General features: G+C 45.6%; 1 protein-coding gene across 1 annotated transcript in view; it reads left to right on the top strand.

Annotated features, from left to right (window-relative positions):
* LOC144691194 (immunoglobulin superfamily member 21-like) overlaps nucleotides 1-27018 on the top strand; it is a 286249-nt gene that overhangs the window by 163745 nt on the left and 95486 nt on the right. Inside the window, exons 5-6 of the mRNA XM_078559256.1 lie at nucleotides 22657-22772; nucleotides 23881-24343. Of these exons, the coding sequence (XP_078415382.1) occupies nucleotides 22657-22772; nucleotides 23881-24343 (579 nt within the window). The remainder of the gene's footprint in view (nucleotides 1-22656; nucleotides 22773-23880; nucleotides 24344-27018) is intronic.

Below are 27018 nucleotides of genomic sequence, written 5' to 3'. Positions count from 1 at the left end.
CTCCGAGGTTGAGCTGGCCCTTTGGTTCTCCCACGTGTTTTGAAAGTGGGAGTAAGATTTCCTTTAAAACAAGGTTTTCATTTGCTGAAACTAGTTTTAAAAACTGATTTTCCAATCAAATGGCCAGAGCTTGGGGATTAACATGGGCCACACCACAAACGAGGCCAAATCAATGACTGTCCAAGTCCAAGGGGACTACTGTCATGAAGAATACTCATGGCATTCACAGCACTCAAATAAGTAACATCTCAGGAGAGGGTCCAGAATCAGCATTAGCCCCCCCACCAAACACGCCCTTTGGAAAAGCATTTAAAAAATCAAACACAGCTTGCTGGAGAAATGAGCTAATAAAACAGAGACTGCATTCATGTGTATAGTCATTCTGAAACCCAGTGCTGTAGAAATGTGTAACTGCACTTAATGAAATAATAATTAATAATGAATATTTAATAAGGAATAATAAGTGAGAATGATATTCTTTTCTTTTGAAGAGCATTTTGACTAAATCTCAGCCTCACAGTGGTTGAACCGACCCTTTCACTCCCTGTGCCTTTGTTTGAATTTGTCACAGACTCAAGAGAGAGAATGAAGTTGCATCTCTTTGACAGCAGGGCTAGGCTCAAGTGAAATGTGTTCTGTGCTCCCCCAACCTAGAGCCGGTGGACATCTGTTTATCTGTCCATAATATAGCACAGGTTGGCATTGAATGGGCAAACTCAGTCAAGTAGCCCAGTCGTTGGTGAGGGAAATTGAACCACTGAGGTGGTGCAGGAAGGGCCACTTTTCTGAAGTGTGTTGAGGCTTTTCGCTAAGGTATGTGCCTCTATTGTGCTTAACCAGACAGGGCCAGATGCTGCCACTGGAGCCAGAACATGGGAACATTGCCCCATTCCTTTATGCTGATGTCCCGCACCCTGATGACCATAAACTCAATAAATAGAATGAGTGACAGGAGGTACTGGTAAGGGACAAACAAGTGCGGGTGGTTCTTCAAAGTACTGTCACCTACCATTCAGCTCCATATCAGCAGAAGCATGAGTCCTACAGAAATCAGTATTTATATGGTCAGCATTACCCTTCCCTCTTAACTGCTTTGAAGAAATCTTTTCCTGTAATGCAAGTCCCATTGTAGCTCTTCAACATATTCTGAATTTTAGCTGAAGATATTTTTTCAGTGCTGAAGAACCATAAGGCGAAAGCATTGTGAGGGAGCTTTCTCAAGGCTGCAGTAACTTGGCTCACATTCGGCTGATGATACCGGTAAGCAATGTGTGCCCCTCAGTTCTTAACAATTGTTGATGGGGAGTCTTACAAGTGGCAAGTGTATGTCAGAGAATAGTGTTATAACCATGGCCGGGATTTTTTTGTGTCCACCAGTGTCGGGCGTGTTCGGAGGCGTGAGCGGACGATATGACGTGATCAGTTTCACGATGGCGTGAAACCAGTTCACGATCATCCGCTCAGCCCGCCAATGGATTGTCCGCGGGAAAACACGCTGACATTTTCACAACAGCACGTAAGCGACATACACCTGGCGGGCTGCACTTGGCTCGGGATTTCAAGGCTTGTTTGCCTATCTTGCTTCGGTCAGCACTTACAAAAGCTGTAATGGAAAAGGAGGGTAACCCAGGGTGTGTGTGGGGGCACATGATGACCTGTGCAAGCGGCCTCAAGATGATGAGGGCTGAGGAGGCAGTCTCCAGAGGAGATGAAGCCAGATGGAGATGTGAGGATATGTGTGTGAGAATGGGTGGTGATATCCCTTGAGCTGGCCGGGAATGAGATGCCAGTGTATGTGTAATGGGCTTGAGTGTGTGAGTTTAGAATGATGAGATGGTTGCCTTACCCTGGCTGCACGGATGAGATTATTCATCCTCTATCTGCATTGGATGGCCAACCTCTTCTGTGCAGCATTGGCAGGGATCGCCACTGCCATTGCCTCCCAAGCCTGGTTGGTCACACTGCTGACCATCCTGCGGCCAGAGCGAGGGTAGAGGACATGGCTTTCATGGCGTCCAAAAGGCATTCCAGTGACGCGTCACTAAACCTGGGAGCTGCAGTCTTTTTGCCTTTCATGGGTATCTCCTCTGCAGTAGTCGTGGGCTGGAAGCACTGAGATGTGTGCGTGTGGCTGGACTTTAAATATGGCGCCCAGCTTGATGAAGCGACGAGGTGATGGTGTGGCGGGCGAATGAGAGCCCACCTGCCTTTGAAACGCCCTGTTTCCCGGGAATGCATAACTAACGCGGTGGGTTTGGGACGATATAGCATGAAAACCCACTATTGCAGCCAACAGGTAAGGTAGCGTTTTACCCACCTGCTACCACACTTAGTGCAAATCTGGGACAATTCCGCTCCATATCTCCAACACATGTTTGAATCAAGTGGGGCTTTGCACTAGCATACAAGGCTCTGAAAATTACCCCTTATAGCAGGATGACCTGCAACTATCCCATAATTTTTGTAATCTTTTAATGTTTTTTCTCTTGGAATATTGGGAAGAACAACATTTGGCGTTGATTGCCCTGAGGGAATAGTGGTGTAATAGGCCTAGGCTAATGCTCTGAGGACATGGGCTCAAATCCCACCATGGCAGCTCGTGGACTTTAATTTCAATTCATAAACTTGGAATATAAAGCTAGTCTCAGTAATGGTGACCATGACAACCAGCATCAATTGGTTCACTAATGTCCTATCATCATGTGGTTCACTAATGTCCTTTAGGACGGAAATCTTCTCTCCTCACTTGGTTTGGTCTACGTGTGATTCCAGATCCCCAGCAGTGTTTTCTAAAATTGCCTAGCAAGTCACTCAGTTTAAGGGCAATTAGGGATGGGCAACAAATGCTGGCCTTGCCATCAACACCCACATCCCATGAAAGAATGAAAAAGACATCAAGAGTTAATAGGGCAAACTGAGCCAAGGCAGAGTGTTCTCTTCCTGGAAAGCCATTAGGTGACCAATTGGGTTTTCACAGCAATCCAGCTGGTTAATATAAGGATCCATATTTTATTTGTTATTGAGAAGCCAAGGTGAAGGGCCAAGGCTTTAGTGCAGGACTCCAATCTTAAGAGGAGTAGGAGAAAGCTGAGGTAAATCAGGCAGTCGTGATCAGATGACACATTTGCATTTTGCATTTTGCAAGCCTGTGGATTGGAGGGAAGGCTGAAGGAGAAGGGGAGTTGCACATTTTTTGAGGTTTTATCACCTCACGTACAATAGGTTACTTGTTATTCAGTGACGGCAGCAATCAAAGTGTGCACAGCATGATCCCACAAACAGCCATGAGACAAATGACCCACTCTGCTGGTGGAAGGAAGGCTATTAACCAAGACATCAGGACAAATCCTTGCTGTTCTTTGAATGCTACCAAGGGATCTTTAATTCCTGAACCGCTTGCATTTGATGGGTTTTGGCAAAAGGGTTGCAAAAGCAAGTCCAAATGTTATTAAAAAGGTAATTTTAAAAATATTTATTTATACTATAAATGGCAACCATTAGAGGCTCTTCATTTAATGCAGCCCAAGAGATGGTGTCTGATCATCATCTCCGGGCTTGTGTCCGTCTTTCTTTTCATATATTAACATAAATTGTTTTCATTTTAAATAGAAATCTCAATGTAACTTTTTAAGGAGGTAATTGACTAGTGAAGTGTGCCAATTAAATCTAATTTATAAGATTAATTGGAAGCAGTTTTCACCTTGCAGTCCCCGAAGAAAAACACCTTGTCTTGAAACGTACAGAGCTAATTGACACTGTCAGGAGATAGAAGCCAAGAGCCAGGGAGAGCAGATTTGACATCAGTGGAGGTACAGTCATTAACCCAGGGCACCTTAGTGCTGGGCCATCTCAGCATACCATGTGGACTTGTTAATACAGTTCCTTGGCGCACGTCCCCTGAAATTATGAAAATACCACTGTGGGTTAGAAAATATTTGGCAACCAGGTCACAAATCTAGGTTTTCTTTACGGTTTGATGGTTTTATTTACAGTAATTACACCCCAAAACTTTTGCGCACCACAGCTGGATCACGACTCCTTTTCCAAAAGCTGCCTTCACCTTGCTGTGTCGGATAAACCAAGTGTCCCGCCTGCTGCCATGAAATCATCAATTATTTTTTTTTTAATATGAGCTTCAGAATTGAACCTTCATTGCTGCATGATACCTTCCTTTAACAACTATTAAGAATGGCCTTCCTGCAAAATAGCCTATTCTTTCATCTGTTTATGTGTGAGAGTGGGCGATTTGTTCTACACAGAATGCAGCGGTGGATTTGTCCGGGTTTCGTCGTTGGTTCTGACAACTTTGAAATGTGGGCATTCTCCAAATCAGGCTGTGGTGTGCGTGCAGTTGTTGTGCTAGGGCGGGTGGGCAGAGGGCAGGGGCTGAGCATGTGGGCAGATAGCTCCCCCGCCAGAGCTTGCGCTTCTCGCAACCTATAAATATTACACATTGCACTGCAATTTTACAACCCTGGGGGAACCATTCACCTCATCATATCGGCCCCAGCTCTCTGAAGGAACTATCCACTTATTCCTGTTCTCCTTTCCCCAGAGTGAGCCAATATGTATGACCCCACAGGTCTGGCGACCTCATCCAGGGCATCATTGTCATCACTGGCGAACATAACTGGCACTTGGTGCCTGTGATGCCTCAGGCAAGCTGAGGCAATGGGAAGAATTTTTAAGTCGGCGGGCAGGCGCGATTGGTGGGTCCAGGATCGGCCGGGGAACAGACCGCCAACCGCGATCGACCTCCAATCGCGATCGGCCCCCGAAACACGTGCTGAGAAGCTCAGCGCTGCTGGGGTGGGGGCGGGAGGAGGGCAGGCACTGATATCAGTGCCGGTGCAGGCGAGCGCTGACAGAAAGCTCCCTGAAGGCAGAGAGCTGCCCCAGGGAGCTGAAGACCTGAAAAGCATTAAATACATTTTTTTAAATCGGGGAAAAAAATGTCCAAGTATCACAGTCAGTCACCTGAATATACATATGATAAAAATACTGTCCATAAATTTTTCTTTTTCTTTCATTTAATAACGGAAACCTCATCCCGCCCTTGGATGAGGCTTCAGGAAAAATGCAAAGACCACCAGGCCGATTCGCCAACCGTAAGGTTGGACGGACCACGAAAAATCGGAGACAGTTGCACCTTTAATAACCTTAATTGGCCTCTTAATTGTGGGCGGGTGCCGACCGAAATATTGCGCGTGCGAGGGGTGACATCAGGATGCTCGCCCAGTGTCACCTCACGCGATTTCGCATCCAGTCAGGCGCCCGCCCACCAAGCTAAAAATTCTGCTCAACGTGTTTATTTCAGTGGATTCCCTTCTCATGGTGGAATCTGCAAAGTACAGAATGTGAATTTGTAATGTGTCCACACTAGACTGCACCCAAGACCTCTTTATCTGCTATTTTAATGCAGTTATTCATTCACGGGGTGTGGTGTCTCTAGTGAGAGTGAGGAGGCACCTTTCTTGAATACAATTGGGTGGCTTCTTCGGCCATTTCAGAACCAACCACATTGCTGTGGGTATGGAGTCACATGTAGACCAGACTGGGCAAGGATGGCAGATTTCCCTCCCCAAAAGGGTGTTTTTTTTTTAAAAATAACAATCCTGTAGTTTTGTGGTCACCAATACTGATATCAGCTTTGTAATTGAAGATTTATTTAATTGAATTTAAATTCCCCTGTTGCCATAGTGCGATATGAACCCATGGGCAACATTTTGAGCGGGACCGGAAATTCCCGCCCGTAGTCAACAGGCCTTTTGCTGGTCCGTTAAATTTTCCGTCCCACCCACGATGACGGGCAGGACCAGAGAATCCCACCCCTTGTCTCCACATCATTAGTCCAGGCTTTGGGATTAGTAGTCCAGTGACATAAACACTATGATAAAGGCAAAATACTGCGGATGCAGGAAACCTGAAACAAAAACAAAAAATGCTGGAAAAACTCAGCAGCTCGGACAGCATCTGTGGAGAGAAAGACAGAGTTAACGTTTCGAGTCCGTATGACTCTTCTTCAGGTGTGTTGGAACATAAACACTATTTGGCGCTTTAGTCCTCTTTAAAATATGTATTTTTTTTAAAAGAATGTGCTTGTATTCTCAGAGCATCACAAAATGTTTCACAGAATGAAGTACTTCTAAGAGTAGTTATTGTTGTTATGTAGACCAACAAAGCAGCCAATTAGTATGCACAAATCTCCTACAAATGTAAATAATCAGTTCTTCTATGTTCTTGTGATGTTCAGAAAGCAAGGACTGTTGGCCAGGATAATGGGAGAACACACTGTGCTTCACATAGTTTACGCTTTGATATCTATTTGAATGTGGGGGCTGGTTAGTTCAGTTGGCTAGCATGTAGCTCAGAATAATGCCAACAGTATGGGTTCAATTCCTGCTCTGGCTGAGGTAGACTTGGGATCTGCCTTGTCCCTGAGAGTGGAAGGCAATCGTAAACCGCCACTGACAAAAATTGCCCAGGAAAGTAGTTCAGGTTGAGGCATCAGCAGGCAAATGAGCTGAGGCCCTGCCTCATGGGCAGAGCATTCGTGGAATGGATTGGAATCCATCTGAATAGGCTCTCCTTCTTATTAATCATTCTCAGGATATGGGTGTCGCAAGTATATTGTCCATGCCTAGTTGCCCCTGTAGAACTCCAGAGGCCAGTTAAGTCTCAACTATATGGCCGCAGTCACGTGTAGGCAAGTCTGGCTAAGGACAGAAGGTTTCCCTTCCCAAAAGATATTAAAGATCCCCATTGGGTTTTCATGATAATCTGACCATTTCATAGTCAATCTTACTGTTCCCAGCTTTTAATTCCAGATTTTTAAAAACTGATTTCAAATTCTCAAACTGTTACTGTGGGATTAGAACTCACATCCTCTGGTCTCTAAATTACTCTCCCAGTAAGATATGCTTAGTGTGGAAACAAACTAATGGCATGTTTATTTTTTAAAAAGATGACCAAGTTGATGCAGGCAGTGAAAGATCCATTAGTTTGACCAACATTTCATTTAAAATAATGGAATTGTTTAAATGGAGTAAACTTGAGGATCATCTGCACATTAACTCAGTATGGATTAAGAAAGGGGAGATCCTGCTTGACCAATCTTTTGGACTCCTTTGAGGAAGTGACCACCCAAGTACACCGTGATTAGCCCTATGACATGGCGTATCTCAATTTCCAAAAGGCTTTCGGCAAACTTTGACATGAAAGACTCTTATTTAAATTTGAAGTTGTGGGGATTCGGGGTAAATCCAGAGAATGGGTAAGAAACTGGTCACAAGGAGAAATCATGAGCCGATGTCTGGGGAGTTATGTTGGAGTTGCTCACATGAACATGTATCCATTATCAGCTGCATGTAACTTGTACGGTTAGGCTACCAGTGCGAAGCCTTGCTAGATGAGACCTCAAATTTCAGAATCAGCTTGAAAGTGTTACATGTATTCTCATCGAGAGGGGCTCCCAACTAGAGATGCAGTCGCACAAAACCACCTCAATGCCCATTATGTTGCAACCGTGGCTCACAATGCCTCTATGCAAACCACACACCAGCTGAATGAATGACACAATGAGGACCATGCTCAGAACAGGGAGGTGACTGAGCACATCTTTAGTGTGTTCACATCTACCCTGATGAGGAAGTCACAAACTGTATCCTCCACATTATTGTCATTGATGGAGGCATTAGCTTTAAATTCAGCAACTCTTAGTAGGACCCATGACAGGAGGGTAAGGAGCAACAACATCTTTCCCCTGAAGGAGCACCAAGTGAATGGATAAGATGAGTTTACCAAGTATTTATGCCTTTTTGTGCTTTTTCTTAAATCAGTGAGTCCTACATGTTGTAGTCCCTAAGGGGTTGTTGGTGTGGTGTTTGAGGAGCTAGTGATTCCGAAAGACACTTCCCCACTACTGAGGAAACAAGCCAACCATTGCCTCCCAAATTCAAACAATCCTGAAGGTATTGCCCCTATAACTAAGGGTTCAGAGGTTGGAATTCCTTACCCATGACAGAGGTAGATAGATTCTTGATAAGCAAGGGAGTGATAAGTTATAGGGGGTAGGTGGGAATGGGGAGAAGTCAGATCAGCCATGATCTTATTGGATGGCAGAGCAGGCTCGAGGGGCCGAGTGGCCTACTCCTGCTCCTAATTCGTATGTCCATATGTGTGTAGGTATGTTCTACTGATAATTGTACTGGACAAGCTATTGGCATAGGGCAGTCTCCAGCATGAAAGCCAAGCATGCTATCTCACATCATACTGCAGAGGGCATGTTCACTCCACATGCACAGGTTATTAGAACACAGTAGGAGATAGTACAGTCCCTCAGGTAGAGTAGTTTGCAGTCTTGCTGCTAATGAGAGAAGTTAATATGAAAGCCAGCAGTCACATTTTCCTAATGAGTTGAAACAATCCTTCACAGCTTCTTGTATTTTGTCATCCAAAGCTTCCCCAGGGCTGCAGTCTGAGCATCAATGTGAGATATACTCGCATTCCTTATGGTCTTTACTGAGGCTACTGCAGCATATGCCACGCCAGCTGGCACTTGCTGCACATTAGACCTTAGGCCAAAGAAGTCTTCCCTATTTGCCTTAGCCTTGTCATTCTGACTGCTTGAGTTCTTAACTCTCTCTCAGTATCCAGGCCTCGCCACACAGCTTTCCACAGCCAAATGAAGTAGGCATACAGCATACATGGTCCAGCATTCTCCACTTAACGAGCTAGAAATGAGGTGGGAACATTTTTTTTTGCACACCCGGCTGTTATGATTTGGAATGCGCTGCCTGAAAGGGTAGTGGAAGCAGATTCAATAGTAACTTTCAAAAGGAAAGTTGACAAATTCTTGAGGGTGAAAGTTTTTCAGGGCTATGTGGAGAGAGCAGAGGGAATGGGACTAATTGAATAGCTCGTTCAAAGAACCGGAAAGTTCTGGAAAAGCTTCAGAGTTGGTGAGCCTGCACTCTGCATCTCCAAGTCTGTCTGAAGCCTGCTCTGGTACCATCGCTCTATGAACCCTCCTTGCTAAAATTGATGGAAGGGGTTGGATCCTTCTGCTACTATTTCTCTGGATTTTGTGATGCCTTAGATTTTCCAATCCTAAGATGATCGGGAGCCCAGTAATATTAACAATTGAGGTCCCCCAGCACAGAGTTTCACACAGCAAGAGCGCACAGTGGGAATTTGGAAGCCAAAGTCAGTGCCGCAGTTCACAGGGTGCATGATCTCCCATCAACAAAGCCACGTGGGCAGAGAGGTGGCCACAATGATCGCCAGACCCAAATCTGCTTCCACCAACTGTAGCTCTGCCCTGGAGCACCACATTCCAAAATTCAAACATCCCAGAGATCTATTTTCAAAAATGTGTACGACATTAACAGTGGATAAGTTGGAATGCTGCTGGACTGCAGCCATATTGGGAAGTAGGACTTGAGGCAGGACAACAGAAATCAAAAGGAAGCAAGGAGGTTATGAACTTGTTCGGCCTGAGCTGGAGTATTGCGTCCAGTCCTGGGTACCATACTTTAGGAAGGATGGGGAGGCGTTGGAGAGAGTGCAGAAAAGAATGGGTCCCAGGGATGAGGAACTTCAGCTATGAAGATAGATTGGACAAGTTAGGACTGTTTTCTTCGGAGAAAAGAAGATTAAGAGGAGATTTGCTTGAGGTATTCAAAATCATGAGAGGTCTGGGCAAAGTAGACACGGAGAAACTGTTCCCACTTGTGAAAGGATTGAGAACAAGAGGGCACAGATTTAAAGTAATTGGTGAAAGAAGCAAAAGCGACATGAGGAAAATTTTTCAGGCATCGAGTGCTTAAGTAGAATGCACTGCCTGAGATTGTGGTGGAGGCAGGTTCAATTGAAGCCTTTAAAAGGGTATTAGACTGTTATCCGAAAAGGTTGAGTTGTGGGAAGAAGGGGGAAGATGGCAGTAAGTGAATTGCTCATTCAGAGAGCTGGTGCAAATATGATGGGCTGAATGGCCTCCTTCTGCACTATAGTAATTCTGTGATTCATTCTGCAGTTACATTTTCTGCCTAAATACTTCTATATTAACCACAGATGTGTTGTGTTTAGCTCGTATTTAGGCCCATGTATGTAGTCAAAAGGTACTTGACAGCAAAACGTTCTGCCTCCCCCCCTCGCCGACTCTTCCACTTCAGAGACTCTACTCAGAGAAGGGTTTCATGGCTAATAAAATCACAGAGCTAAGCCTCCCATGGAAACATGACCTTTTCACAGAAACTACAGCCTCCCATGCTACCTCCGTTCTGGGATTGTAAGAAAAATGTCACCTTTTAACTCAAGTTATTGATAACACACAAGGGTATAGTTGTTTGCGTAGGTGGATCAGAGAAGCACTTTTGAAATTCTTGCAGTGCCAATTGATAGCCAGTATAATCCAGTTTGAGCATTTTCAAAGATAAATGGCATAGAATGTACCTACTCCTTCCCCACACAAAACCTCTTTCTTTGTTCCCAAAGAATCACCTGCCTTCATTGTAGCCTTTCCAACAAGCATGAATTTACACGAACAGTCAGGCTGAATTTTCTCTACATATGAGTGGCTTTACAATTTGTAGCCTAGTAGCACATTAATCTCAGTTATCACACTATATTTGGTTCATATTAGAACGCGTACATTGCAAGCAGCCAGCTATAGATGGGTTCACAATCTGTTCCGTCTCAGAGAGCTTCTGTTAAGGATTGGGATTTCCAAAAGTTGCAGAACTTCTTCCAGCAGTCTAAGATTCGTACAGCATTCGCTCTCTGTTGGCAATTTCATGGCAGGCCTTGCTGATCTTGACTTCAAATAACTGAAAAATCTGTTCATGCACTGCGTCCACAAGGCCAGCCAAGACCTCTCATGAAATGAGCTTTTAAAGAATGCGACTAATGCACAGCGAGTCCTGAATTGTGTTCTTTGTAGTTGGGTTAATGTTGGCTGACCCACGGCAGTGAAATGGCTATTAAACCCCTGTCGAAATGTGGAAATGTCTCTAGCAGAGGTAAATTGGGATTGGCCAGCTTTCTAGCCTTAGTGCTGATGCTGGAGTGATATAATACCTTGAGGAAAAAGGAGCAGGAAGCATTTCTTATCTGTAAAATCTATTTTCTCTCTCAAATTTACTCCTCCTTTCCTGGCCCCTTTGCTCATGCTACTAGAGTCAACGTTATGGTGTAATGTCAGAGAGCACCCTCCAACTTAAATGATCCAAGGTTCAGAGGCATTCTTCTCATGAGGGTTTCCCAGGGCACCTCTGACTGGGAACACTGCTGGCAGCATTCATAGGCTAGTGCTGACAGTGGCACATGGGTTGCCTCTGCCATCTTGGGCCCAGCCTGTACTGTTTTCTCTCTGTTGCTGAAATGGGGTGAAGTGGCACCATACCATTGGGGCTACCTCATGAATGTACAAAGGCCACTGAAGCTTCTTCGAGCTTCTGGCATATCAGTTGCACCATTGTTGCTGTGGTGAGAAGGCTTGAAGTGTAGCCTGCCAGAGAACTTTGTGCCTCAGGATTATGCCCTCACATTGATTTCAACTGTACTGATATCAGAATCAGTTCTGACATTCCTGTCCACAACGCAATGGTTGCAAAAGCATCCCAGAATTCATAGCGTCATGGCACAATACCTGTGTGATGTTATTATAAATCTTGAAAGATATTTTTAAAGACTACATTTTAAGAAATAATAAAACTGGAACTTAAAATGGCTCCTCAGACTTACCAGACTTTTTATGGATTAAACTATCTCATCTCTCAAGAGGACAAGGGGACAAAAATACCTTTTATGATATTGAATCACTGAGTATTGGCCATGAGATAAACAAAACTCCATCGACACTTTCATTATAAAAATGCAAGTTTGCCTTGTCAAATCTAAAGGGTTTGGCCATTGAAAAAATTACAGATAGGAGAAGACTTAAGTCTATTATTACCAGAATCACTTATTTGGGAACATGACTCGACATTGATGTGAGGTCATATGATATAGCAGCCATCTTGGCTCCTTGATAAAGATATAACAGAAAATTTACATTGCTTTTCTGGTAGCTCTGAGGAGCCACCTTAAGTTCCAGTTTTACTATTTCTTAAAATGTAGCCTTTAAAATTATCTTTTAATGCTGCAGCCAGTTAAGCAGCAAATTAACTTCCTACAATATTTTGAAAGAGAAACTAAGTCTCTTTCTCTCCTCTAACCCATTCCATTTTCAAACCTACCTGTGAAAACAACCTCTGGGCAGATCAACTCTAGGAACCATCATAACTACTGAGAACTCTCCTCATTTTTAACCCCTTTGCTTTAGCTAAAGTAACAACTTGACCATGAAACATCAGGCCTGCACCAAAATGGGGACTGAGTTAAATTCCATTTTTATAATTACTGTTTTACCATCAACTGTTATCTAGTTATTGTGCGTGTGGTAGTGTGGGTGAGTCATATGAGTGAAATGTCATGTTTTCGTTAACCTCCGAGGCAAGTGTGTGAGAAATAAATTAACTCCCTTCATTTTAAAATACAAAAGCTTGCTGCTGGGTTATTCAAATTGACTCAATCTGTCCGAAAGTAAGAGCATACACACATCCACATATTTGGTCATGGGCAATAAAAGGGAATACCTTAAGATTGCCCGTGACAATAGCAATGATGCAAAGGTTCTATTAGAACAGCTGGGCAGTGAGCAGTTCCCACACAATCTTCAAGGCCTGAATTTTCAGCTCGGCAGCAGGCCCGAGATCAGCCGGGAAACGGGCAGCTGACTGCAATCGGCCCCCCGACGGCGATTTCACACTGACTGGCCAACTAACAGCCAGCCAAAGTGAAGCGTGCGCTGAAAAGCTCAGCGCTGCCGGAGTGGGGGGGGCGGGAAGAGGGCAGGCAATGACATCTACGTGGGCGTGGGTGAGCGCTGAGAGGAAGCTGCCTGAAGGCTGACAGCTGCCTCGGGGAGCTGCAGACCCGAAACCCACGAAATAAAGTTTTGAAAATCAGAGAAAAAAAAATCCAAGCATCACAATCAGGCACCTGAACATATAGATGGTAAAAATGCTGCCCACAGATTTTTATTTTATTTAATATTGGAAACCTCATCCCACCCTTGGTTGAGGTTGGATGAAAAATGTAAAGGCCGCCTGGCCAATTCGCCCGTCCGCCAACCATACGGTTGGATGGGCTATGAAAAATAACAGACAATTGCTCCGTTAATAGGCTTAATTACCCTCTTAATTGTTAGTGGGCGCGCTTCCGACTTTTGCGCTTGCCCGCAGAGTGAAATATCGCACGAGCTCAGGATGACGTCAGGACGCCCGTCCGACATCATCTCGCACGATTTCGCGCCCAATCGGGTCAAGCGTGCACTAGCCCAATCAAAATAAAATTCAGCCCCAAGTGAAGTGTGAAGAAGACACATTCTCCAGTGGCAAGAGGAAAGTAGACCAACTGAGAATAGGTTTACATCGCTTAGGAGTTCTCGTTGGTTCAATCTCAACCTCCAGCCCGCTGTATTCCTTCCTAAGATAACAAATTTGGTAATAAGTCACTCAAGGGAGATGATACAGTTGCAGTGCTGTGCCCCAGTTTCAGTCAGCACCTTCTGAAGAGCAGGGAGGAATCTTTCCATGGAAACTTTAGTGTCCGTGTTCCGGAGACACTGTGAGTCTCTGTCCCGTGCATGGGAGAGTGACCACCCCTGTAGGCTGGCAGATGGCAGACACTTGAACATTGCCCAGCGAGAGTCCACCTGGCCATTTTCTATCTGTCCCTGAAGGGAAGGCCATGACCTTCGCTCGGTGTCTCTCCTGAGAGACATGGGTCGAGATCCAGGCCTCAGCTCCCAGCATCAATCCCGCCATCCCATCGCTTTGTAATGGAACTGAAACTGCTAATTCCTTCTCCTGTTAATGGCATGAGTGATATCACATTCATGAGGCAGCAGAAAAGTTTGGTTGATTATAAAACCACAAAAGGGCTGCGTCTGGATCATTGTCACAACAAATTATCATCGCACTGTAGGGCATCCATTAGTATGATGAGCCTAACCCACACACCACATATTAATAGAGGTCAGTACAGCAAAACAATAATTGGATGTGACACACATTACCCTTTCTTTATCTCTTATTTCTCCTATTCAATTATAAAACCTGGATTTAGATGTTTCAGTTCCGCTGATCTTGCTACAAATTATTTCCACTTTAATGAATCAGCTCACTAGTAAGAAACACAAGGCAGGTTATTCATCTGGATTTCCCACTTCACTTTCCTCCACTGCACGTTGACTGTGGTCGAGGTACAGGCTTCACTTCTAACACTTTTCCCAAGAAATTACTCTTCATCTGTAAACCTGGACAAGTGAGTGTCATCATAAAATATAATCATGCAGGGCATTGGGGACTCAGTGTCCACTTTTTCCTGCTGGGGGAAGGTCATAAGCAGAAATCATGGCTGATTTTCACTGAACTCAGCTGAATTGCTGTCCCAGGCGAGAAGAGTGTAACTGAGTATGCACTCAGATTTTAACCTGGTATCTTACAATATGTATAGCTTTGTGCTATACAGCTTAGTGCCTTTATTCATTAACCTGTCAGGTTAGCTAGACTTTTATCTTCAGCAGGTGACATGCTGTGAATTTTTTGGTGGGGCAGTGACAATGGCCAATGAAAATGAGCTTGAGTATAAAAGCTTATTTTGTGTGTGATATTAGACGGGAAATGTATGTCCCTCTTGATCAAGGTAAATTTAAACCGTAGATCCTAGCTGAGACAGTAGTGCCCTAATGGATTCTACAATAATCCATTGTGATCTACAAACAGTTGGGCCTAGATTTTCATCCGCACCTTGGGTGTGCAGATGTGGGAAAACTTCCAGCTCCTCGAACCTGAATTCTAAAAATTCCCTGACCCAGCGTCAGACATTTGGTGAAGACACCAGAAACCTCTCAGCACCCTCACCTTCTTCCACCTCACCAGCCCCTCCACCAGAGCCTTTGTCTGCTCCACATGTGCCAGTGACCATGGCTACCCCTATGTAGAGATGGAGAGGCTGCAGTCGGAAGGAGGTCCCCGACAGGTGCTTGTGCAATGAGGCTAGCCACCACACTCCTCATTGCTGTATAGACCAGGAAGTGAGCAGCCTGTGTCCAACGCTCCGAGGCTGCATGGAGGAGGCACTTTGTAGGAGCCCTGGGCATCATCTCGCATAGAGCACTAATGGGTTCACCATGGTTTCGATATTCACATTGTATACATTGCATTTGAGCACTTTTGGAAAATATTTACTGACACTCATTTTTGACTCAGTGTGTGTTTGTACACCACAGATCTCCAAAAGAATGGTAACATTGTGAAGGGCATTCTTACCAGGAACACAGTTTAAAAATAAGGGGCCTCCCATTTAAATTCTTTCTCTCGTAGGGCTGTGAATCTTTGGAACTCTTCCCCAGGGAGCAGTGAAGGCAGGATCAATGAATATTTTTAAGGCGGAGGTAGATAGATTCTTGACTAACAAGGGGGTCAAAGGTTATCGGGGGTAGGCAGAATGTGGAGATGAGGCCACAATCAGATCAACCATTATTCTATTGAATGGTGGAGCAGGCTTGAGAGCCAAATGGCCTAACGCTACTTCTGATTCGTATGTTTGTATAATGAAGGCAGCCTATTGAGGTCCATCTCGCATTGACATCATCGGGAGCAATGTGCCCATATTTGTGAGGCATTGGAGAGCTTCTACCTTCTCCGGTCTTTCACGTGAGGTTGCAGTGTCCAAAGGCTCAAGCTCTTGAGATGCCCCTTGCTTCTATCATTGTCCATCCAAACTCAGCTTTAGGGCAGGCTCAGTGATCAGAATTACTCCACAAACACATGATGGCAGCAGGTGCATCTCTTGCATGAATGCTGGGTGCAAGGCACTCATTCACACGCATTGTCACACATTTTCATAGGTGTACGCGTCACAGCTCGACATGCCATGTATGTTCCAGGGAATTTTGCTCGTCTGCTGCCCCCACTACTTGGCAGCATTTGCATTCCAGTTGGCGGAGGGTATACTTTGTAAGGGAGTTGTGAATGTTGCATATGGCGCCCAGACCAGAAACTGGACCATTGGCTGGAATTGATGGTGCTCAAATTCATTCAAAGACCTGTTGTTGCTCAGTTGTGGGCTCATCATGCACAGTGTGCCTTGTCTGCATTGTTGCTGGCATATGCAATCCTATCAGCACGTAGAGAGTGTAAAGTCTTAAGTCATGTCACTCTCAACATTGTGGGATGGTTGGTTTATAGGCAAGGTGGTGGCTTTGACACCTTATTTTCAGGCACTGGAGCTTATGTGAGGGGACCAGGTTGTAAAGGACTCCTTACCATGTGTATTTGTAATGTGCTGAGACATGTGGTTTTAATAGTAAGGGTTTCAGCCACTTTACTGTAACTGAGTCAAACTCATTGATGTTGATTCTCTCCCTTGTGGGGGGTATGCATTCCCCTGAGTCATTGTGGTGTCAATGTAAAAGGTTCATTACTTTGAAGTTGCTCACCAGGGACTGGCTGATGGCAATTGTGAGTTTGGAGGCTTTATGTGAATTGATTTTGCACAAGGACATGCCTGGTAATGATCCCCTGCTGCACAGAGTCAGCCCTGGCTACATGACCGTGCCTCACAGCTGCTCGGCCATTGGCGGCCGCCTTATCCTCCTCCTTTTGGGAATTGTCAGAATGGCCCGGGGATTCCTCCTCCTCCTCATCATCTTTCTCAGCCTCCTCCTCCTCCTCCAAGGTTGGAGCTCTGCCCGCAGCGTCGTCATCATCGATTTCTAGATCCCTCTGCAATGCAATGTTGTGCAGCATGCAGCACACCATTGCTATTCTTGATACCCTCGCTGGGGCATACAGCAGAGCTCCACCTGAGCGACCGAGGCACCTGAAGTGAAATCTTAGAATGCCAAAGGCCTGCTCGATTGTACTGCTTGTGACAACAAGGCTCCTGCTGTAGTTGCACTCTGCCTCAGTTTGAGGACTCCTAATGTTGGGGTGGGGGGGTGGGAGTCATTAGCCAAGTTCTTGAGGGGTAGCCCTTGTCCCCTAGAAGCCAACCAGGGATCTGCGTTGGTGGCTGAAATAGCTGAGAGAGTTGGGAACTCCTTAGTTTGAAGGAGTCATGGCAGCTACCTGGAAACCTTGCACACACTTGAAGAAAGACCTTGTTGTGATCACAAACAACCTGGACGTTGAGTGAGTGGAAAGACATTCATTTGACGAAGGTGTCCGAATTATGAGTTGGAGCCTTTATGGCAACATGGGCGCAATCCATAACACTCTTCAGCTGAGGGAAGCCTGCTAATTGGGAAAAGGCCACGGCTGTTTGTGTCTGAGATGCCAAATGTATAGGGAAATTAATGTGATCCCCCTCATGAGCAAAGAGAGCATTAGTTACAGCTTTAAGGCAGCTCTGTGCTGCTGATTGGGATATACCAGACAGGTCTCCCGATGAGCTCTGGTAAGAGCCTGAGGCATAAAAATTGAGAGTGACGAATACCATTATAGCCACTGGCAGGGTGTGGAGGCAATAGAGCATGGCTCGAGTTGTTGCTGGGTCATGTGACATACATCTGACACCGCCTTACGGCCCAGCCTCAGTCGCCATCGACACTGCTTCTTCGTCATTTTGAGGTAGGCTGTCCTAGGTCTGTACACTCAAAGCCCGGGAGAAGGGGTGCAGATGGTGCCAAACACGGGGGGGAGAGGGGAATGGGGTGGGGTTGGGGACATGCTCGTTGCTCTGAATGGAGTATCCGGTTGTCCCCCTGCCTGAGCAGCCCGAGGGCAGAGCTGCAGACCTGAAAGTCCGACTTTTTAAAAATCGGAACCGTGATCCTGAGATTCTGATTGTTTTAAAGCCAGTCAGGTCAATTTTAGTGAGTTCCAGCACTGCTTCCAACCTTTCTGATTTCTTTTTTTAAAAGCTCCTCCTACCCCCCCAGAAAACCACAAAGCTGCCCAAAAGTAAACAGCAGTGCAGCAACTGAAGAAAATTCTTGCTTGAAAAATGGAGTGGAATCTCTATTTTAGATCTAATTGGATGCTGAGGCGGGGAGTGTTGGAGATGGTCAGGTGAGGCTGGGGGCTTTTGGGGGGATGAGGGGGTGGGGTGCTGTGGAAGGGGTCAGGAGTGTGGGGTGGGAGTGTCACTCTTTTTGCTTTGAGTTTTTTATTCATTAACTCAATCTTAGGTTGTAAATTGACAGTATACAACACAACTTGTATGACAGCTTCTGGGGGAGGGGGAAACAATCCAGTTCTTGAGTTGAGGCCATACTGAATTTATGTACCTTGTATCATTCTTCTCTGAACAATTCAGATTAACAATTTAATCTATATTTTTCCTAAGCTGTGATAGTTGACTGATTGACAAATCCTGGGGACAGTGTCATTAGCGTAAAAGGAGCAGATGCCATTTATGTATATTGTAGGTTGGCATCAGAGATGTCAGAATGGTAAGGCCATATTAGCTACAGAGTTGAATTACTTTGTAAATGTAGTGTTTTCTTTGTAGCCACTTTCCTAACATCAGTTGATTGCTGTTTGATTAATTATCGCTAGAGAAAAGCATTGGACCTCCAATTTCACCATTGCTACAGTCACAGTGCTAGTTACATGCAAACGTAATGAAATAAAGACAAAACCTACTTTATACAGCTTCTTTCACAATGTATCAAATTACTTTATAGCCATTTAAATACTTTTGAGTTGTAGTCACTGGTATAATGTAGGCAGTGTTATCAAATGGCGGAGCAGACTCGAGGGGCCGAATCGCTTATTCCTGCTCCTAACACGTATGTTTGTATGTCATTCCGGATGGATGAGATGAGTTGGGCTGAAAGGCCTTTGTCATCCATAATTGTCTTGCAAACAGAGGATGGAATCATGGCTGGAGTTCTGTTTGTTTTGTTGCTTTGTGGGGCGAAATTGCTAGGACAGGAGTACATAATGGGCTCATAGTGAAATAGTAACCCGTTTTATCCTGCATATGAGTCTCAAGAGCCTTTTCCATTGACTTCAATCTTGTCCTTTTGTCTACTCACCTATTATCCCACTCTATCTTGGTGTTTTTATGAGCTGTTTGAGGAATGCAATATCATAAGTAGAATGTTACCTATGTCAGGCGGGCTGGGCAGGAGTGGGCAGGGGCGAGTGCGAAGCCAATTGTTGCCCGCCCAGCTTAACGCGCGGCCGGTAGTGCTCAGCGCTACCTGTGCAGGCAGGAGGAGGAGGGAGAGTTGGGGCCAGCACAGAGCTGCCTCAGGGAGATTAAATTGTTAATAAAAGTTTTTAAATAATAACGTTAAAAATTATTTAAACATGTTCCCTCATGTGACAGTATCACATGGGCTGGGACATGTTTGTGAAGTCAGGAAAATATATTTATTTATTTTATACAAGTTTCAGGAAACCTCATCCCGCTCGTGGATCAGGTTTCCTGAAAAATGCGAAGGCCGCTTGGGCTCTTCGCCTGTTGGCACCAACGGTTGGATGGGCAACGTTGTTTACAACTTTAATTGCTTTATTAATAATCTTAATAGGCTGTTGACTGTTCGACAGGCACGCAGCTGCCTCTTGCGCGTGCCCACCAAATGCAATGTCAAAATGACGCGCGATGACATCGGGACGCACGCCCAAAGTCATCGCGTGTCATTTTACATGTCGGGCCCGCCCCCACACGCTGATGGCAATATTCTGCCCATGATTAAGTTGTGTTGCATTATAGATATTGAAAATATATTGTAGTGAAAAGCAGCAATCTCGCAGAGTCTTCAGACTTGCTAATCAAGAAAACACAGATATAATTGTGAACCATTCAGTCTTTGTCCTCTGGCCTCTTAAAAGTTGTGACATACAGAGACACCTGAGGACTCCAATGCTTCTCACCGACAGTGAAGACCTATGTTGTTAAATCATTTCACTTTTTTTCTCAGGAATCATTTGATCTTTCTATGCTGTGAGATTAAGGATAAAATAGAATCCAATTACACCACCTCTGTGAAATAATTGTATTGAATAATATCATGCACCCAGGCAGGAGAAAGTCTTCTAATTCTTCTAGGGAATGGAAAAAGTCTTGTGCAGTTTATCCGGGTTACAAGTATTGAATCTTTCTTCCAGATATGAATTTACTGTTACCATGTCAATATGATGCAATGTGCAGAACATGTTAATGAGACTAAGGCAGTCACCGAAATCAGTGTTTTATCGTCTGCACAGTGTTATAAATAACTAATACGTTATTTTCCTGTCAAACTAACAATATTACATGATGCTGACAAAGTAAACTTTGTACGCTCTGGTTTGTTAAACGGTTGCAGTGGGATCAGCTATAAGGCTCACACAAACTAACACCGCATTATATTGTCGCTGCTCTTAATATTAATGACCCATGCTGCATATATAATCGGATGATGTTTGTAACCAGACACCAGCAATGGGCGTATAATTTTACTAGGACCTTTCTCTGATCAATGAATTAATTGATGAATCTTGAAAGGTGGAAAAATATCATGCATGGTTGAGGGAAGGGTTAAGTAGAGGGGGGGCAGTTGCGGGTGGGTGTGGGGATTAAGGGCCCTGGAAAGAGGAGAAACACAGAGGCCCATGATTTCTCTCCCTGGTCCTGTTGTCACCACCTCACGGCTTAGCCTCAGTTGCCTTCGGCACTTGTTCTCCGTCATATTGAGGTAGGATGTCCTAGGCCTGTACACCCCTCCCTCAGGGTAGTACCTGGTTGTCCTGCCTCTCCTCCTCCTCCTTCCTGGTGTGCACAGTGCTGTCTCTTCCTCCTGATGTTCTGCTCTCCCTCTGGCCCTTGGCTGCTCATGTTAACTGGCTTCTATGGCGTCTGTGTATGAGGGTACCATGCCCATATTCTGCCTTCTTTCACACAAAGCAAAATGTGTCCTTCTCAAGCACAAATTTCTTCTTGACACCTGGGTGCGTGAGTCAGTAGAGGCAAAAACAAGCTGCCCTGCAGGTCAAGCAACCAACCCTCCTACACCCTTGGGTTAATGCGGGACAGTTTGAGTTGAGTTTTTGCCAATTCTGAAACGGTTAAGACAAATTTAAATTAAATTCCACATGGGTACCTGCATCTCTCCAAAGGGGGACGGACCCTGACTGTCTGGAGAAATTCACAAGTTCTGACCTGCTCCTACCAGGTCTGCGCACGTCATGTTTCACACGCGTGTGAGACCAAAATCCGACTTGAAAGTGAACCTGAATGGGCAGCTGCCGCCGTGCAACGCGCGTGCGCAAACCCCAACGTGGGCCCATTGCCACCCCTGTGAAAATGGTAGGTGCCATGTTCAGGGGGCGGAACTTCCATTTCCAGGCGCATCCGCCATCTTTGCTATGATGGGGAGGCTCGCTGGCATGGAGAAAATTCAGGCCTTGGTCTATGCTGTCTGTGCTAGTGCTTTCAAAGAGCTATCCAGTTAGTCCCATTACCCTGCTTTTTCTCATAGTCTTGCACGTTTTTCCTTGTCAAGTATATATCCACTTCCTCTTTGAAAGTTACTATTGAATCTGCTTCCACCACCCTTTCAGACAAGTGTATTCCTCATCATAACAATTTACTGTGTAAAAGAATTCTCCTCCTCTCCCCCAGGCTAGTTTAATGATTACCTTAAATTGATGCCCTCTGATTACCGACCCTCCTGCCCTTGGAAACAGTTGCTCTTCTTTACACGATTGAAGCCTTGATAATTTTGAACATCTCTATTGAATTTAAATTTCTTTGCTCTAACTAGAATTGTCCCAGCTTCTCTTAAAATAAGTGAAGTCCCTCGTCCCTGGTACCGCTCTAGTAAATCTCCTTTCTAAGGCCTACACATCCTTCCTAAAGTGTGGTGCCTTCCAGTTGTGGCCGAACCAATGGTTTAGCATAACTTCCTTGCTTTTGTGCTCTATGCTTCCATTTAAAAAGCCTAGCATGTCAAATGCTTTGTTTCTAACAGCCTTATCAATTTGTCTTGCCACCTTCAGGGATTTGTGTACGTATGACTTGCGCACATTAAAGTCTCTTAACAAGGAGGGTGAGATCTATATCCTGTCCGTCTGTGATGAATCATAAATATAGGGAAGAGAGTATTCTCAAATACCAGGGGCTGGATTTTACGGGTGGGGGACAGACTGCCTGCCTCCCCACCTCACACTAGCCAGAAGCAGAGTCGGCCGGCAGCTGACACACCTGAAAGAAGCTCGCCCCGCAGCCTTAACGCATTTCCAGTGGGCTAAACGTGGAGAGAGTGGGACTCCTGCCCCTCAGTGGGAGGAAGTCTCGCCCTTAAGAGCTGCCGCCCAATCAGATTGGCCAATGAGGCCAGATAGTTTGCCATGCCTGTAAATTTAACCCATTTTTGCAAAGTTGCATTGCTTGGGCAATAAGTTGTATGCCCAGTAAAACTTACTGCTGCAAGAACTACAGTTATGGATATAAAGTTCTAGAGACAGGGAAGACATTCTAGAGATAGGACAAATTGCACTCAGGAAACCGCCACTTTCACCTGCATTAATCTCGCTGACATTCCTTATTGAGATGTACTGGCTCTGCTGTAATACAGTAAATCGTGCTGAAACCTCAAATGTTTTTATCCTCCAGCACCCCCTTCCTCAATCTCAGTCATCGCAGCAGATGCACCCGCAGCTTTCAGCCGCTACGAGGCTCAGAACTTCACGCTGGTCTGCATCGTTTCTGGAGGGAAGCCGGCTCCCACGGTATGTTGGCAGCAGGAGGGAATGGACTGCAATTTTATTCCGTTTTGATTTTCTCCCTCGCTCTCCTTGTTTTTCCCTGCTATGTTATGCAGAAAAGCCAGGTTAGGGGCTAATCCAATGACTCTGCCAATGGTATGGGGGAACTAGACAGTAGGTGTCTGAGCATGCCTCTGAGGGCAGGGCGATTGCCAGTGTGGCCCAGCTGTTAAGGTGGTACCAGGCCTGCACCATTGTTAATATGATAGACAAGATCTCAGTCATGCTCAGATTGCAACTGCAAAGACAGAGCCACCTCTGACTGTTTCAGGTTATAGTACACTGAAGATTCTACCCTTTTGTGCAACACCTTCACAAGCCTTTGAAGTATCCCTGTCCCCTAACAGATGAACTAAGCGCAAGAGTTCACTTAACGCTTAACAGCCATCTTTGTTTACAAGAACCGTGAATAAAGTGGTTGCGTCAAGCCATAAAGAGGCTGTTTTAGTTTCTCCTCCCCCCTTCCTCCTTCAAAAAGGCTAAGCGGCCTGACTGACAGAATTCCATGTGCTTCCAACTTGTGGCAGTGCTAATGCTGTTGCTTTCCATCTGTGCCAAATCAGAAGTTTAATGTCTGATTTTACCCGTACCTTGAATTCTCAGATCCCTCACTACCTCAGATACTTTGAGGTATTTTGTAATGCAGCTCCTTGCACCTGAGCCCCTTTGAAATGGAGCAAGCACAATGGCGCTCTGCACAGGCCAGATATCTCCCTTGTGCTCTCTTCTTTTCTTTTAACCCTTGCCAGGTACATCATGTCAATTTCCCAATTTACAAGGGCAGCTGATGACTCCTGCAGCACCGGAACAGCCAAAACAAAAAGACAAATGAGATGGTCTGATCCCGGACCGTGCCTTATTTTGACAATCCCGAGCCTCAGGATTGAGAGGGGTCTGAGGATGTGGTAACAAGGTGGCTCAGTTGTGGCTTGATCCATTGAAACTGAATAGCTTGTCCAAACATTTGAACAGTCTGAACAGTCCAAACATTTTAGGTTCCTGAAACCTCTTGGTGTACAATCCTGCCTATCTGTTCCCTGAAGGTTTTAACATTTGTGTGTGTTCCCGGTAGGTGTATTTCAAGAGAGACGGTGAACTGGTTGAAGTCCTCCACGTGTCTCAGACATCCTCAGACGCAGGCATGAGGAAAAGTCGAGTCCCTCAGAACCTTATCAGCCGGGATATGGACGACACGAAGATGCAGAAATCTTTGTCCTTGCTGGATTTTGAAGGTGGAGGCAGGCTCTTCACGGAGAGGCCCTCACAGAGCATCACCGATAGCGTCGCCTCAGCGACCACTGAAGCAGAAAAGATTCCAGAGACAGTCATCAGCCGGGAGTTCCCGAGGTGGATTTATCCCAGCGACCCAGAGTATCTGTTCCGGCACACACAGATTCCCGTCAGCGATGGGACTGTCGAAGTCCGGGCCATGATCACCTGGACTTTGAACCCTGACCTGGATAATAATGCCTTGTTCAGCTGTGAGGTGAAGCACCCGGCCCTGTCAATGCCAATGCAGTCTGAGGTGATACTGGGTAAGTCTGACAAATTATTGCTTCAGTAAAACAGGGCGCAGAACAATTTTATAGAATCACCTTGAGGGTAAGGAGTCAACTCCCCGCAATGGTTTACTAGATTGATGTGAGGCCCAGTGTCGTAAGAGGAAGAACTTGCATTTATATAGCACCTTTCACCACCTCACGGTTTCCCAAAGCGCTTTACAGGCAGTGAGATACCTTTGAAGTGTTGTCACTGTTTAATGTAGGAAACATTGCAAGCAAACAGTGCAAAACAAGCTCCCACACAGTAATTAAATAAATGACTAGATTATTTATTTGAAGGGTTAAATATTGGCCAGGACACCTGTAGGGCTTCCCTGCCCTTCTTCAAATAGCACCACAGGATCTCATACTTTCACCTGAGAGGGAAGATGGTTCAATGTCTCATCTGAAAGATGACACCTCCAACAGCATAGTTCTTCCTCAGATGAGTGTCAGCCCAGACTGCACACTCAAGCCTCTGGAGTGGGGCTTGAGCTCACAATCTTCTGACTCAGAGGCAAGAATGCTGCCACTAAACCACATCTCCCACTGTCTGAGACTGAAAGATAATGAGGTCTTAAGCGTGCTATGGCCTGTACTTCATCCATGTTTCATCCATGCTGGGGACAATGGTTAAGGTGCTACAAATCGCTTCAGCATCACTGGGAAGTGATAAATCAACCAGATTTTCTGGATCACTATCCAGTAGTTTTTGTTTGAATATCAAACAATGGGCGGGATTTTCCAGGGTCATCCGGTTCCACCGAAAGTCAATGGCGTTTTGGCTGGTCCGCCATGATGGGGCTGGAAAATCCCGCAGAATAGCAACTTGCTGACCACCTGTTTTGGTGACAAAAAGGTCAGGGGTCAAAATGGCGTCCCAATGCAGCTCTCTTGACTCTGGCTAGTGCAGTATCAAGTTGAGCAACCGGTCACCCAACAGGAAGGTAAGACCTGCTGGGCTTTGTGATCGCAAAGGGGAGGAGGTCAGGATGGCAGCAGGCCAGTTGTTTTTGGGGGTGCCTGGAGGACCACTCCTGTTCCTCCCAGCTCAGCAAAAATAATCCAAAACTTATCTTTCTCAATCCCCCTTGGCGGTATCGCCAGTAAAACTGGTCGAAATGTACAGGTGTAAGCTCGGACCCTCTGCCTGAGCAGCACTCACCTTTCCCAGCGGAGCTGCCGGCTGGCCCTGCCTTCAGCCTCATCCAGTTGGCACTCCCATGTCCGTTTGCCATCGGCTGCCTGCCCTCTTGAATTGGACGGCGAACAAGGAAGCGGCTTATTAATTAGCCACCTCCCATGAAATTAAGCTGGCAGGCGCCCTATAGAAACGCATAGGGTCAGGACCCTGAAATGGTGTCAAGGCTGGGCCCCCAAAGCCTGGGATAAAATTCAGCCCATCATCTCCCAAGCCCACGAGTGCTGGGGCTAATCCTAGCGCCCTGACAAGATTTCATGCCGGGTGCAGGGAATATGGAACCTTGACTTGTGAAACACGCACTAAACGGAAAGAGGAATTATTGTCTTATTTTCTACAGCAACCCTTGCATTTTCTTTCTGCTGTGTTCAACAAACAAACGTTTAATGATGTGATGGGCATTTAACAAAAGCACTGACCATGCAATGTGCCGCATGTCCAATATCTAATAATGATGCAATGTAACAACTCTATTTTATAGCCTGTGTTTTACAGCACCATAAAATGCAATTCTCTGGAATATGGTTCACAGGCTGGGATTAGCTGTGTCTATTGGCATCAATTGATGAAATAGTAAATGTGAGAAGTAGGCATTCTTCATTATATTACAATCCCTTAGAAACCAATTGAGATGAATCCTGTGTGAACTTTTACATGTAACTCGTCAATTAATCATTAGCACAGAAACCAAAGCAAGATACTGTGGATTCTGGAAATCTGTGGAGTCCTATTCGGGGGCTCATGCTGGCCCTGATTCAGAATAACAGAGACCCAGAATTTTCTTGTTGGGCTACACCCGAAATTCCCCGTAACCTCGGTGGAAGATGGGCAGGAACCCCGGCCCCACCACGGAAACTGGAATCCGCCACCAATCTTCCACTGGAGTTACAGCAGCCAATCCAGAGGACGCCTGGGTAAATTCCCAGAGTGGGTGTTTTCAGAGGAGTTAGGAGGATTTAACAGCGATTGGACAGTGAGCACCTGCCAGTGTTGCGCAAACGAAGGAAACCACTTGCCAATGAGTGGCACCAGCTGAAGAGACTGTCACAATGCACGTATCTGCATCCTGCCTTGTATTAAATTCCATTTTCCCATCATTCGCATCCTTGCTGATCTACATTGACTTCGTGCCCACGAGAATACGGGGTTTAAAATTACCTTCCTTATTTCCAAATTCCTCTGTGGATTCACCCCATCTGTAATTTTCTCCAGCCTTTCTTGCCGTCCCACATTCTATGGCTCTCTAGACTCCAGTGCATCTGAGCCTTCTGTTCCTCCTTTGGTGGCAGAGACTTCTGTTGCCTTGCCCGCCCACCCCCCACCCCCCCAACCCACCACCCCCCCCCCCCCACCCTCTTTAAAAATCTCCCCGGAATCCATTTCCAACAAGTTTTGCGGCCACTTTGCCGAACCTTCCCAGACGTGCTTGACACCCAGTCCTTTTCTCCTCCGCAAAGTGCTTTGGGAC

This window comes from Cetorhinus maximus, chromosome 15, assembly GCF_964194155.1.
Source record: "Cetorhinus maximus chromosome 15, sCetMax3.hap1.1, whole genome shotgun sequence".
Lineage (NCBI taxonomy): Eukaryota > Metazoa > Chordata > Chondrichthyes > Lamniformes > Cetorhinidae > Cetorhinus > Cetorhinus maximus.
The sequence above is the reverse complement of the archived record's forward strand: the minus strand, read 5'-3'. Positions and strand labels throughout refer to the sequence as shown.